The sequence below is a fragment of the Phaenicophaeus curvirostris genome, chromosome 28, assembly GCF_032191515.1.
Source record: "Phaenicophaeus curvirostris isolate KB17595 chromosome 28, BPBGC_Pcur_1.0, whole genome shotgun sequence".
Taxonomy (NCBI): Eukaryota; Metazoa; Chordata; class Aves; order Cuculiformes; family Cuculidae; genus Phaenicophaeus; species Phaenicophaeus curvirostris.
In genome coordinates this window covers 4,978,052-4,991,655 of record NC_091419.1, presented here as the reverse complement: position 1 = coordinate 4,991,655, position 13,604 = coordinate 4,978,052, and the positions used below count along the sequence as shown (strand labels likewise).

The following is a 13,604-nucleotide window of genomic DNA, read 5'->3' as shown; positions in this document are numbered from 1 at the left end:
CTGCTACGGACAGACTGTCAGAGCTTCTTTTTCTAGTGATTCCCTGGGGATTTGTTTTATGAAGTGTTCATACATTTCTCTATCAATTCTAGCCTGAATTTTTTCCTCATATATTTCTTACTCCAAGAGGACATCTGGTGCGGGCACGTGTAAAGTTCTAGCAAGATCTCTGCTGTCTTGTTGTTTTTTGTAATTGCTGGCTTCAGATCAGCGAAAGGTAAACAAAAATCAGTCCTCGATGCTCAGACAAAAGCGTTGAGTCCCATGGGAGCACATCTTAAAGAGGAGCTGGCCCCTCGGAAATGTTACCTTGCCGCTTGAAAAATTCTTGGTAGTCCGTCTTCAAACTTGACTTGTTTTGCTTTTCATGCAGTGACCTGAAAATGAGGCCATGTTGGAAGCAGATGAGTTCTGTAGCTTATGAATAATGTCAGAGCGATTTTAACTCTGATGCCTTTATAAGGAGGGTACATAGGGACACATCAGTGTAGGGAAGACAGGATATTCCTGCACTGTTACGGGGCCAACACACATAACTCAGTGTGGTTTTATTGTCTTTAAGCCTGCAAATTTTTAATAACATTGGTAGGCTTTTATTGTTTTCATAGTAAAACTTTCAGATGAGAAATGCAGTCAGCAGTCAAAGCACGTTACTGAGACTCCTCCATGTGTCGAAATCATCTTTAGCTGGGCAGTAACTGTTAACTGAGACACAGGTACCTACACACTCGATGTGGTTTCACAAGGTACATAATGCCAGGATTCCTGTTGGGAAGGGGGCAGCTGTGAGGGTTCATCAGCTTAATGGAAACAACAGGAATAAGTTTCAGGAGTGCTGGATTTTGATCCTGATTCTGCTTAAAACCAGTGTTACTCAAGCCGCTTCATCTCCGTGCTCCTGGCTCTTCTCCCCTTGGTGAGGATGGTTAGAGAGCAGCCAACGTCCGTGAGCTGGGCTGCGCATCTCCAGAGAAGAGCGAAAAATTACTCCTCCTCTTCACTTCAAAAGCATCTTCAATGTGGCTTTCTGCCTTCAGTACATAGTGCGTCAGTGCTCGCTCACACCCTCCTTCTCCTCTAAATTATTAAACAACCGTGCACACCCTGCGGGAAACAGCAGCAGCAACACCCGCGTTATCTTTCTTTATCATCCTCATTTCCAGCACAGCTAATTATCTAAACAGAGCTGCCACCTTCTAGAGCGACGAGGAGACCACGAGCGCCTGTGTCTCCTTTGCTTTTTCAGTCTCAGCCGGCGTGCGCCCAGGTTGGTCGAGGCGTGTCCCCCAGCACGGAGCGCGTCCTCTGGTACAATTCATTATAAATGAACACTGGAGCGCTCTGCTCTCCTCTCCCTGCCTCTCTCCCCCTCTATTCTTTCTCACCTGATTTTGTTCAGTGGCCTTGAGGTAATTTTACCAGCTTTTCATCTCGGGGGGGCTTAAACAATTTGATGTAACAGCAGCTACGAATGAGCTGTTTGGGATGCTCTGTTAATATGGCAAGTGCCACACATGAAAACATTTGCCTGCGTAAGTGAGCTTGATTTTCAGCAGCAGCAGGCAGCTGCCCAGATGTGCCCTTGAAGCGTTGTCAGCCTGCATCTTGGTTCTTTTGTTCTTGCAGTGCCTGCGCTGCTTTTGGAGAGAGAATTCACAACGCAAACCATTCCTTCTCGATTTGGTGACAGGTTTGGGCTAGCAATTTGGAGAGTGTTGGAGACAGTGGCAGGGCATGCGTGTGCCTGTCTTGTGGGGATTGAAAATAGGTTGTAATTGCATTGTTAGAGGGAATCCAGTTGTTCGGGGCTGAGGGCAGTTTGACTTTCCGGGCAGGAAGTAAATCTGAGCACTTGAATCAGCGCAATATGTGATGTTCTGAGATGCTTCCTCCACTGATCTGATCCTCAAATCTGATCACGCCTCTCATCGCAGTTGTTTTAATTAAACTCAGAGGAATTCTGCACATTGTGCTGCGAGATTAACATTTTTGTTTAATTAGAAACACTCCGTAATAATAGTTGTACCAGGCCTCCCCCAGCACACACACACGTGCGCACACACACACACCAGTCAGGGGGGCTGTTCTCTCTGTGGATTAATTGGCTCATGAAATGAACGGGCATGAGGTTGAGTCAGGTGGAGCAGCATCACCAGAGAGCAGGATAAAAGCAGTAATCAATAATGATGTCATCTGCAGCCAATGCGGCAGCAGCGCTGTGGCTCCTTAACAACACCCCACCGCCTGGTTAAACAGCAGAAGGGGGAGCGAGGATGTTAAAAGCCTGGCTGAAAGCTGCGCAAAAGCAAAGCAGTTCCCAGGGCCCCTTTATCCAGAGCTCGGGGTCTGCAGACCACACGGAGACTCCTACAACGCCCCAGCACAGCCCCGTGAACTGAGAACCCCCTGCTCTGGTTCAGCCCCTAGTTAAAGGTGTTTGTATTTCTGTTTAGAATGTGATGCCCTGGTTTAGAGGTGCGTCAGGTGCACGGAAACGACTATGCCTTGACACAACTGTGAGTTTGTCCCTGCTAGGGGATCTGATTTCTTTAGCAGGTATTAAATGGTTCATTTTCTTTGTGGTGAGATTCCTCTGATAAGGGAGAGGTGTGGGTAATACATCTCACTTTCCAGTGAGTTGCAATAGATGCTTTAATACTCTTCAGCAGTGGTCAGAGGTGGGAAACTGTGTATTTTTAAACACACAATTGAGGCATGTAAACCTTTTTCTTCTGCAGTAACTGTGCATTGCTAATAAGGACGATTAGACAGGAGTTTCTTGGCCTCGGGTATCAGAGCAGTGCACAAACCTTTAGCTCTGCCTTCATTATTTCATAGATTTCTAGAAGGTGAGTGTGAGGCGCAGCAATGTGGGCTAGTGCTTCCCCAAATTCTGTCTTTGGAGCTCATGTAGAGCAGTGCTGGGATCTGGCGATGCTGCTTTGCTCTTCCAGGAGGAGACACCCACCACAGCCAGGCCACCGGGTTCCTCTCTTATTCCATTGTCTCTGGATTCAGCCGTACGTAGTTTGGCTCCTTTCCTTCTGATACAAAATGTGCCAGCAGTGGGAAATGAGCTCTTGTTGTGTTTGCAGTTGGCAGGGATATTTCACAATGAAGGCGGGGGGGTTCCAGCCCATCTCTGCTGACGTTGTGAGAGCTCCCATTGGTTTCAATGAGGGGCTGATTGTGATGTATGTTCCTTTATTAAAAATCCCACCCTTTTAGAAACCTTTATGTTACTTCCTTTCTGTTCCCCTCACCTGCTTTTGGGATCAGTTCAGTGCCCTAGATTACATTAGGAAAAAATTCTTCACAGAAAGGGTCACTGGGCACTGGAACAGGCTGCCCAGGGAGGTGGTTGGGTCACCTTCCCTGGAGGGGTTTAAGGGACGGGTGGATGAGGTGCTAAGGGACATGGTTTAGTGTTTGATAGGAATGGTTGGACTCGATGATCCGGTGGGTCTCTTCCAACCTGGTTATTCTATGATTCTATGATTCCCAAGGCTGCGATTCCTCAACACGCCTCGTTTGAAATGATGGAGAATCCCAACAAAGTCCCACCTGGTGCCTTCGTCCTCCTTCCAGGCTGCCCACCCCCAAGGTTTTTGTCTAGGGGGAAGGGAGAAAAGCTCATTCCTAAGCTGTATTGGCCAGTATAAGACAGCTCTGCTCCACGTGAGTGAGGAGGTCGTGACAGAGATTAGGGGGGAAGCACTAGGGTTTTGTATTAGTTATCACAAATTAGTCAGCATCAGTTAGGGCTGCCCTCCTCGCCCTCATTAGCGAAGGCAAAGCCCAGATGGAGAGGAAGCAGGAAGCTCATTTGAGTTTGCCTTCTAGGAGCTGGTGCCACGTCCTCTTCTTCGAGGGCAGCAGGACTCTGAATTCATAAATCTCGACTCGCAGCCTGACTGACAGCGCTTGGCTTGCTGTTGTTATTGTGTCCCCTCTTGTGGTATTTGCCTCTCTTCTCGTTTCCCCTGTGGATTTGACAGGCCTATTCACGTAGGCGCTTTGGTTATTTCTCTTGTGTGGTTTGTGTTGTACTGTGGGGTCCGAAGGGGAACAATGAACTGTGCCTTTCGACTGTGGCTGAGGGGATCTCTGCTATGTGTGAGCACAGCTTCAGTACAAACAGACCAGAGCAAGCCCCTGCCCTGGCAGAGGAGTTCAGCACGAGACCTGGAGAGGCTCTGAAATAGCCATCGCCATGCCCCAGAGGGTTTTAATGGATTGCCTTTAGATTTAGGATCTTGCTGTGGGGCGTTAGAATAGTCACAGAAATGGACAAGCTGGTAAATTTTACTGTATAATTTGTTTTCACAAACTGTCTACGGGCCGTTTGCTGTAGCCGTGGTTTAAATTGCATTTAACAGAGACTGGGCAGCAAGTCTGCCTGATGGTTTCTTCAGTGCCTTCCACTGAGCAGCTCCTTCAGCTCCCCGGTCCCCAGAAGTGTTTGACCACTCTTCCTTTGTTCCCTACTGCTAGAGGACCAGCTGCCTCCCGGCTTCCCAAACATCGATATGGGGCCCCAGCTGAAAGTGGTGGAGCGGACACGGACAGCCACGATGCTCTGCGCGGCCAGCGGGAACCCAGACCCAGAGATCACTTGGTTTAAAGATTTCCTGCCTGTCGACCCCAGCGCAAGCAACGGGAGAATAAAACAGCTGAGATCAGGTAAGGTGTATGTGTGAGCACGGAGGAGCTGAGACCCAGACAGGGCCATGAAGAGGCTGCTCAGAGGTTTCTGAAGCAGAAGAGAGGGCTGATAGCCACAGGCCCACTGATGTGGGTAGGGGCATTGACTTCTCTTCAGTTTCAGGACTCACATTCTTACTCAGGGAGTGGTTGGAGTACTTTCCTCTCCAGGCCATCGTCCTGGCCTTCCCTAACTGCCTTGCTGACATAAGGGGAGTCACAGCAGGGAGGCTGGTTTCTATCCAGGAGACGCTACCACCAATTCACTGGAGAACAGTGCTCTTGCGGCTCAGGGGGACTGGGGACTGGATGGGGACTGTGCGTTTCCTCCTCAGACAAAGCACTGTGTAAGGAAGAAGGAGAACCCACTCCAGCAGCCGTGGCTTTTTAGGCTGCACGCCCTGGGTATAGGGTCCACGGCTCAGGCAGCCTCTTCCTGTCGAACCATGGTCCTGGTGGTGTAAACTGAACCTCTCAAAGCTGAAGAACAGCTCTTGCAGGATCTCACGGGCATCAAGTCCCTGCAGTCAGTGCTGAGAGCAGTTGTGAGCTTACCGGAGTGACCCTCGATGCTCGGTGGCAGTGCCCATGGAGTGGATCTCCGTGAGCAGATGTACCCCAGCTCCATGGCTTTTGTCAGTTTTCCACCTTTCTCCATCTGCTTGTCCATCTGTCTCTTTTTGTTTGTTTTATGTTTGTTGTTTTGTGTGTGTGTCAATGTGAGATCTCTTAATATTGGTGTTCCAGGAGCTGTTTTTACACTTGCAAAATCTGCCAGTTCAATCTGTGTGTGTGTGTGTGTGCAAGGAGGGCACAGGCATATATGTATTTTTAAGACTACTGATGAGGCACTTCCATTTCTCAACTTCAAAACCCCAACTGATAGTTTTCTGATAGATGAAAATACGAAACAGGCTTTGGAAGTTTCACATTTTGACAAAAACTAACCTGAGAAATAATCCTTCTCCAATACTGCTTGGCCCAGCTACTTTGACCCAGCCTGGAAGAGAACATGTGGATGTGGTTGGACCTAGCAAGCACACACGTCACCTCAGCTAACTCAGAACATTCCTTTGGCCAAGAGAGAGGGAGCATTTTCAAGAGTCTTTTTTGGCAAAAGAATGGCACTGTTGTAGGCAACAGGAAAGCAAAGGCTTCAGCAAAGCAGCTGGGGTTGCTCTGTTCGTGTTAGAGACACTTTACAAGTCATGCTGATGGCTTGTGCCCAGAGCTCTGCTAGCTATGAAGAAATGAGTTCTGATGACTCTAGTACTGGGTCTGAACATCACAGAACGGAACCGCCTGGTTTTTCTCTTGTCCTGTTGGGCAAAGATTCCATATAAATACTTCCAGTTCTGTGGGGCACCGCTGGAAAAGATTCAGTGCATCCCCAGTTCGGTGTTTATGCACCTGCTGAAATCTGTCGTTATTCAGTGCAGCAACCTTACAAGCAGCGACTGAAACCGCTTTGTCGCGTTTGAGTGCGTTGTTGGATTCCGCGCACAGATGAGATTGACCTCCCAGCGTAACAGCTGAGGCAAATGCAAATAAAAAAACCACTCAGCATAAATAATGAGAGGTAAACTGGAATTACATCACGCTCTGTGACTGTGATCTGAAGTGTGAGTAATGCACAGGCAGATGATTTTTAAGACGTTTATCATCTTGCTAGAATGCCTTTATGTTCCTTAACTGGGTTTGAACTGGTGCTCTCCTTAAAGCCACCCGAGTGCCACGTGTTTATTCCAGCAAATTGGTTCACCTCAGAGTGAACCCGTGGCCTTTCTGATATATCAGAAGATACCTGCTGAGAATTAATCGCATTTACAGCTGCTTTGAATTAGCAAACTGGTGAAACCCTGAAGCATCCCTTTTGTGCTTAGGGGCAGAAACCTGTTGCTTGTATGAAAGGGAGTGCAGATTCCTGGACAGTCAGGACTTCCGAGTTCTCTTATTTCATCTACTTCTTTGGCCTTTCAAAACGTGCATGTTCTGCGGTGCGAAGCCCTGTGAAAATGCAAAACATATTCGCTTTAGGGTCCCCTGTACTGTGCTAGGATTCTTTGTGAGCCAGTGGAAAGGAGTTTAAGACCAAGGCAGAGCAGATCCAATGGTGTCTTTGGGACCCAAGTGTGATGTGCAAGGCAATGCATGTTTGAGCGCTGATGCTGTGGGTGCTGCTAAAGACAGAACTTGATTCAATACATTAATCTTCCCAGAAAACAAATTTTGCTGCCAGAAGTGTGGGGCTAGCACGCGTTAGGGCACTGGAAGCTTCAGGACACTGCTAATGAGCTTCAGGGTCTTTCACCCACAGGTTAGCAGTGACTCCAGCTCTTCTTCTTGGGGATTAACAATGACACCCAACTAAGGGGTGTTTGATGAGCCCTCCAAGCCCTGTGAAGACTTGTCTGTGCGTCGTTCCTCACTGGAGCCTGGGACGGGCTGAGGGACCACAGGACAGGATAGCACGTGGGCTCTGTCCTGGAGATGAGGCCATCAGGATAGCAGCCGTGCTGCTTTATCATGGAGGGGGTTAAGAACTGCGTTTATACCAATGTCTGAGGTAGTGGCAATCATGCAAATTAGCTCATTAAAGGTACAAGTGAAATGTCATACACGGAGCTCTGCAAAATTGAGTAGCCGTGTCTAGATTTGGTTCTCATTCATATTAAAACTAACTGTTTCGCTGGCAAAATAAATGGACCTCTGAGACCACGGCCATTATGTTCACATCGTCCCAGGACCCATTTGTGTTATGGGTCTTCAATACAATTGAGAAGCAGGTGATGCCATTAACCAGCTTGACTCCTCTCTAGCCAGTATTTCTTCTTCCCCTTTTCATCTCCAGGTAAACTTTCCAAGTCACTGGAAATTGGTGAATGCTTGGGGATTTGACAATGAAAAGCTGAATTGTCAATCAAAAGAGAATGGGAAGAACTTGTGTCTGGATTCCTGCATCCCTTAGGTGTAATGTGAACATCTCAGCCTTAGGGACCCAAGTAGCCCAGGTGTTTAAGTGGTCTTGTTGGTGGAAGAGAAACGGATGTTTCTGCTTAACCCCGATGCAAGCAGCCTCAGGACATGGAAAGTGGAGGCTGGCATCCTCTGCTGAGCCGGGGCACCAAGGGGGGATAGTGGGAGGCACCTGCAGCCACCTCCCTGAGTCACAGAAACACTGAAACCTTTTGTGTCTTGTTGTTGTCTTCTGTTTTCTCAATAACTGGCTATAACAAAATTATTTTTCCTTTTTTTTTTCTTTTTTTTCACCTTTTTTAACACTCAGAGACCTTTGGTAAGTTTGTTCAATTAAAAAAAAAATCAAACCAAAAAACCCCAAACCTGCTAATACCCAGATTTGTAACCCTTGCCCTTTAAACTAATTCCTCTGTAACAGCTTCTCGAGAGGCATGCTCTGCATTTCTTCTACTAACTCCTTCAGTAGGGATATTCTGCCCTCTTAATCAGTTTCTGCAGGGGTATTGCAGGCTACAAAAAGAGTAATAACCATCCTAATTAATATGTCTGTATAAAGAGATAACAGCTAAATGTGAACCTTCTAACATTGGATAGATTTTTTTTTTTGTAACTTAGCAACAGTTGTCCTGGAATTCCCCAACTAGACAATAGCTTGTGCCCCGGAACGGTGATAATTGTGTTCACACCTGCAGGAGGCCTTGGAGTTTCACATCTAACGGGGTTATTGGCATTTCCAGAAGGGAGAGGTGGAGGTGTGGCATTTTCAAATTGGAGCTGTAAATCGCAGGTCATCGGCTATGGGCAACAGTCGAGCAAAGGAAAAGCACCCTCCTCTGATCATCTCTGCCCCTGGTGAACGCAGGAGCCCGTCTGCACGGCCCATGTCCCATTTCCTCCGTGCACCAAGTCCCCTTTTATTTGAGAAGCAGCAATCGCAGCTGTCAGCCAGGATCTGGCATTTCGAAATTGCAGAAGACCCCTGACGATTGCCTGCTTGTTTAGAATAGAAAGCTCCCTCCAGCCCTGGGGAGAGGAGCACAGCACACGTGTTCTCACGCGTGGCCTGACAGAAGGTGGGGATGGGTTTTCTGTCATTACCATGGCAATGGTGACTTTCCTCCTCTCCTTGTTTTCAAGGTTTGGAGAATCCGTAGGCAGCTTGGTGTGGGAAGTCAGAGGAAGAGATGGTGGCAGAGCAGATCCCATCCTCTGTGGCAGAGGGGGACACCTGCACGTGGCGTTCTGCCTGGAACCGTCCTAGTCCGTTATAATCCAGTCCGTTCAGCTGCTAAACACTGGGCTGGCCATCTGGGCTCACGCAGCCTCAAAATCTGCCCTCGACAGGCAGATTTCCAGGTCCTGGGAGGCTGTGGAAGGCAATGTGAGTAGTTTGCACGTGGCATCTCCAAAAGAGCTTTTCACTTGGAAAGCCAGCATCCTGTGTGAGTTCTTCCTTCAGTTTTCCTCCAGAGCTGGTTCCCCTGTTCTGCCCTGGGCAGTGATGAGCCTCGTGTGTTCACTTCTGTAGTGTTTGAACACCAGGCAAGGCAGCTCTCGAATGCAGGTGCCTCCCAGCCACCACCATGGACCCTTATCAAACCTTATGTGACCTGTCAGAGTTGTTTGAAACAATTAATGTATTTCAGATCCTCTTCTAGCATCATCCTACTTCCCCTCTATTGAGTATGAAGCTGGTTAGATGTGAAACTCCAATAGTGAAAATCTGCCATCTGTGTCGCTGCTCCATTCAAACTGCTCTTCTTTCCTAGGAAGTGACGTGATCTCGTTTTGATTCAAATTCTGTCGGTCCACCCTTGGTGTGGGGCATCTTGCAAAAAGGTTTGCTCCTCACCCCTATGTCCCAGGCCAGTTAGAACTGGAAGGACCGTGGTGGCATTGCCTGGCATACTTGGCTCTCCTGGAGCGCTGTCTCCCAGACAGTCTGTTCCCCAAGAGCCTATTTCCAGGGGCAATGCTGATGCTTAGAGGGAACAGAGAATAACTGACCTACGATGACACAAGAAGGTAGCAGCTGCTGTTGTATCTGTGCTTCCATAGCTCTAACTTCCACGGTGTTTCTCCTGTCAATTAGAGGGAACTTCTGCAGGCAATTGCCAGGCTTAGCCAAGACCAAGGAAGCTTTACAGCAGTGGGGGACGTTGGGGTCTCTTCGTCTCCTCTGCCCTCTTCCCATTAGCCTTGTTCCAGATTTGTGCCACAGATGGCAGATTTTCGCTCCAGTTTTGAGACAGAAGGATGTATCGGAGGCTGTTTTTATTTCCACTGAACTGAACTACAACCCTTCGCTGCTTAGTCTCTCTCTCGCTTGCTTTTTGAAACCTCCCCGCCATCTCCTGTGTGGAGATCTGCCCAAGTACACGGTCCCCCACCTCTTTCTCTTTCAAGCGCTCTCTCTCCAACCTGTGTCCTGATAGCTAACCGGCCTGCTTCATTAACCTTAACTAGTTCCTAACCCTAACTAGATGCTAACTTTTCTCTAGCAAATAACCTAACCTCTTAACTAGAAGCTGACTATAACTAGAATCTAATATCCTAACACTATAATACCTCTCTTCCCTCATCTCCTCTGAAAAATAAAGATGAACTGTAGTCACTATCTCTGTATTTTTACCTTCTATCCTGAAAATGGAGGATTGAACCGCAGCACAAGAGGATTGAGCGGGGCTGAAGGATAAGGAGGGAAGGGATATCCTGATGGTTAGAGCAGACGATTGGCACACGGGAGGCTTTGGCTCCCGTTCCTGCCTCTGCCACAGGTTTCCCTTCGTGACCCCGGGCGAGTTGCTTCACCTCTACCTCAGTTTCCCTGTCTGTAAAGTGGGGGGAATAACACTGCTGTACCTCCCTGGGGGAGAGGAGAGAGTGCAAGGCTGGTATTTTATCACACAATGTGCTGTGCAAGCCCTGGCTGGGAGGTGCTGCGGAACGGCAGCATCGTTGCCGTTGCAGAGAAGCTCTTGCGTTTCTCCCTAGTCAGAGGCAACTGCGGAGTCTGCCCTGTTCTCAGGATTGGGGTAAAAACCAACCGACCACAACCCCTTCTTTGATAAGCTGTTTGAATGCCGCTGTGAGCAAAAGGACCTGCCGTGTTTTCAAAGGAAGATGGTTGCAGCCTCAGGAGGTTAGACGAGGAGACAGCGATTTGGCCGCTGACTATGGCCTGGCTCACCGGCCACACTGTCCCCTCCTCTCCCCTGGGAGCCCGGCCTCAGCAGGAGGCTTTAGTTAGGCATGTAGAGACCACTGGAGCGGGTTTGAATATAAATAGCCCTAGGGAGATGCAGTCAACAGGCAAGTGCAGCAGGACTCCCCTCTCCAGAGAGCCAGAGCATTCCATGAGGTAGCCCTTTCCCTGGCACAGTAGCCCAACTGTCTTTAGTGCCAAGCACCTGGCTCCATCTCTGTGTAGAGCTGCTGAAGGGTAATGGAAAGTCCTGAGAAGGATGTGCGTTCAATTCCTCACTCATCTGTGCCAATAACTTAAGTTTGGAACTGGGAATTTGCTAGCAAAGGTTGGATCAGACCTGCAGCTCTTCATGTGATGCAGGGTGCCCGGCTGTCCCTTTTCCATAACGCCAACCCTTTTCCCCCAAGAGTGATGAGGATAAATACAGGTTCATCCTGTGTTCTGCAAGTAGCAAACAGCAAAGCTATCTGAGAGCTTGAGGACTTCCTTTGCATTCCTAGCAACAGAATGGAGCAAGTCTAAAGGCTTTTCCTGCCAGGTGCTACGGCGGCTCTGTAAACAGCCAGAGAAATTGGATGGCTTTGAAAAGGGCGTCCCCACCCTGAACACCCCAAACCTTCTTCAGTCTGTCCTTACAATTCAAGATGAGACAGAGCAAGAAGTTTCCTGCTGGGAACTGTCTTCCTTGACTCAGGTCCTTTTCCCACGGGCAGTCCAGGTGTTTGGGGTTTCTTTTCACTGATTGTCTTTGTTTCCTTTGCAGAAGGTACACCGATCCGAGGTAAGACACCCCAGCTCACTCACTCACCCACTCTCCAAACACTTCTCTCCACTCAGTTCCTGTTCCATTGACCTGTGCTCAATATAGATTCTTGTTGTTGTTGTTGTTGTTGTTATGTTTTCTTGTCCTGCTTCACCTCTGGATATTTCTTTTTTATACCTGTCTTTATTTTATATATGGTTATACTGGCCTGGTTTGTTTGCTGGGTGCACTCAATAATACTGAGACTGTTCCTCTAATAACGTCTCAGGCTGTGCTGCCTTAGATTTATGGCAGAGTTTTAAGAGCTAATCTCTCCAGGACTGTGAAGGACTGAAGTTTATCTCGAGCATTAAATGCTATCAAAGCTTAGTAAACACTTAGGATCTTCTTTTGATTGGTGCAAAATGCTCCCAAGCCGTCAGTGGTGGGGAAAGCTTTCCAGTCCTTCCCTCCACCAGTTCTTCAGCACTTACCATCTCAGTGTACTCATGGGTTTGCCCTCAGAGCCTCCTTTCCCCTTCCTACCCCCACTCCTACCCTTAGGTTTTTCTGGGAAAGGTACCTGTGGTAAGAAACTTCTGCACTGTCTCTTTACTGGACCCAAAATAATATTAGACCTCAGCTTCCACTGAAAGTCAGCAGGACTTGGATGTGCACCCCTTGGAAGACCTTGCTTTGATTTTATCTACACTGGCAAATTTAAAAGTCCATCATTTTCTGCTGGTAAAAGCCTCAGGAGGTGCTGTAGGTGAGATTTACTTTCTCATACATCATCTCCAGCGGCTCCTGACAAGTGCTGAAAACTCACTGACCCCCGTTACAGCACAATTTCCACCACTGCGCTCACCAGCGAAGCTGCGGTGGGCGAGATGAAAGGGGTGAGTCCGTGTTCCCTAGCGAAGCTCCTGGTTCTGCTCCTGCCCTGCTGTGTGGCTTCGTCTTCCCTTGCGTACGCTCAGACAAGTGATGCTCATGAGCTGCACAAAAGATTTGTATGGAACCGGTGGAAGCAAGCCACTGATTTGTCCAAAGTGACAGAAATTTCTAGGAAGATTCACAGACAGCTCTCCCTCAAAGTGGAGCTTTCGGATGACAGGGCGTGCTCAAGCTGTGATTCAGAATGAAACACGCTCAGCTGGTGTTTCAGTGTGAGGCTTCAGTCTGTTTAGTTTCTAACTCCTGTTACGCTGAAATACTCACAGACTCTTCCAAAATGGTTTTAGTTTGGTTTAGTGGCTTGGGGAGGGGGTATTTTGTTTTTTAATTCTATCTGTTCTGCCTTTGGGAGCTACCAGACACCGTGGATGCTGGCAGGAGTCACACTATCACACCCCATCCCTGCCATAAATACTCTCACAGCCTCACATCTCCCCGCGCCGCGTCCTTTCTCACCCGTGCACACACCAAGGAACACGAGCTCCATGTCGTCCTCGTGTGAACACATTGATTTTTTTCCTTCCCGAAGAGGCCGTATCTACAAGCACCACTGATATCGTTTGCACTTTTCTCACTTAAGCTTTGTCAATAATATTACGCTGAGCTGGAATTGTTTGGTTTCCCCATTTAAGTTCTTCCCAGAGACGAGAGTTAAGAGTCCTACCACGTGAGCTCTGTCCATATCTGTAATATAATCATGTACTCCTGATACATAAAACATGTGACAGCCTGTTGAATTATTTATGTAGCATGTATTTTAACTGGAGTTTCGCAGGGATGAAGCCTTCTGAGGTAAATGAGGCAATTTCCTTCCCTATAGTCACACGCTACATCTCTGCATGTTTGCAGACTGGAGTGTTCGGTGTGGGCTCTGGGTACGTCCTGGTAGGCTGCAATAATGGACAGCTTTAAGAAAAACCTTAATCCTTTTGGCCCAGTCGGTGTAAACCACACAGGCAATTTTAAAGTTCCAATGCAGTATTGACAGGGGTTTCCCTTGGGAATATTCAGGCT

General features: G+C 48.1%; 1 protein-coding gene across 4 annotated transcripts in view; it reads left to right on the top strand.

The window, feature by feature from the left end:
- PTPRS (protein tyrosine phosphatase receptor type S) overlaps positions 1-13,604 on the top strand; it is a 156,846-nt gene that overhangs the window by 83,392 nt on the left and 59,850 nt on the right. For all 4 annotated transcript variants that reach the window (XM_069877974.1, XM_069877973.1, XM_069877972.1 and 1 more), the window contains exon 5: positions 4,495-4,683. In XM_069877974.1, coding sequence (XP_069734075.1) covers positions 4,495-4,683 — 189 coding nt within the window. The remainder of the gene's footprint in view (positions 1-4,494; positions 4,684-13,604) is intronic.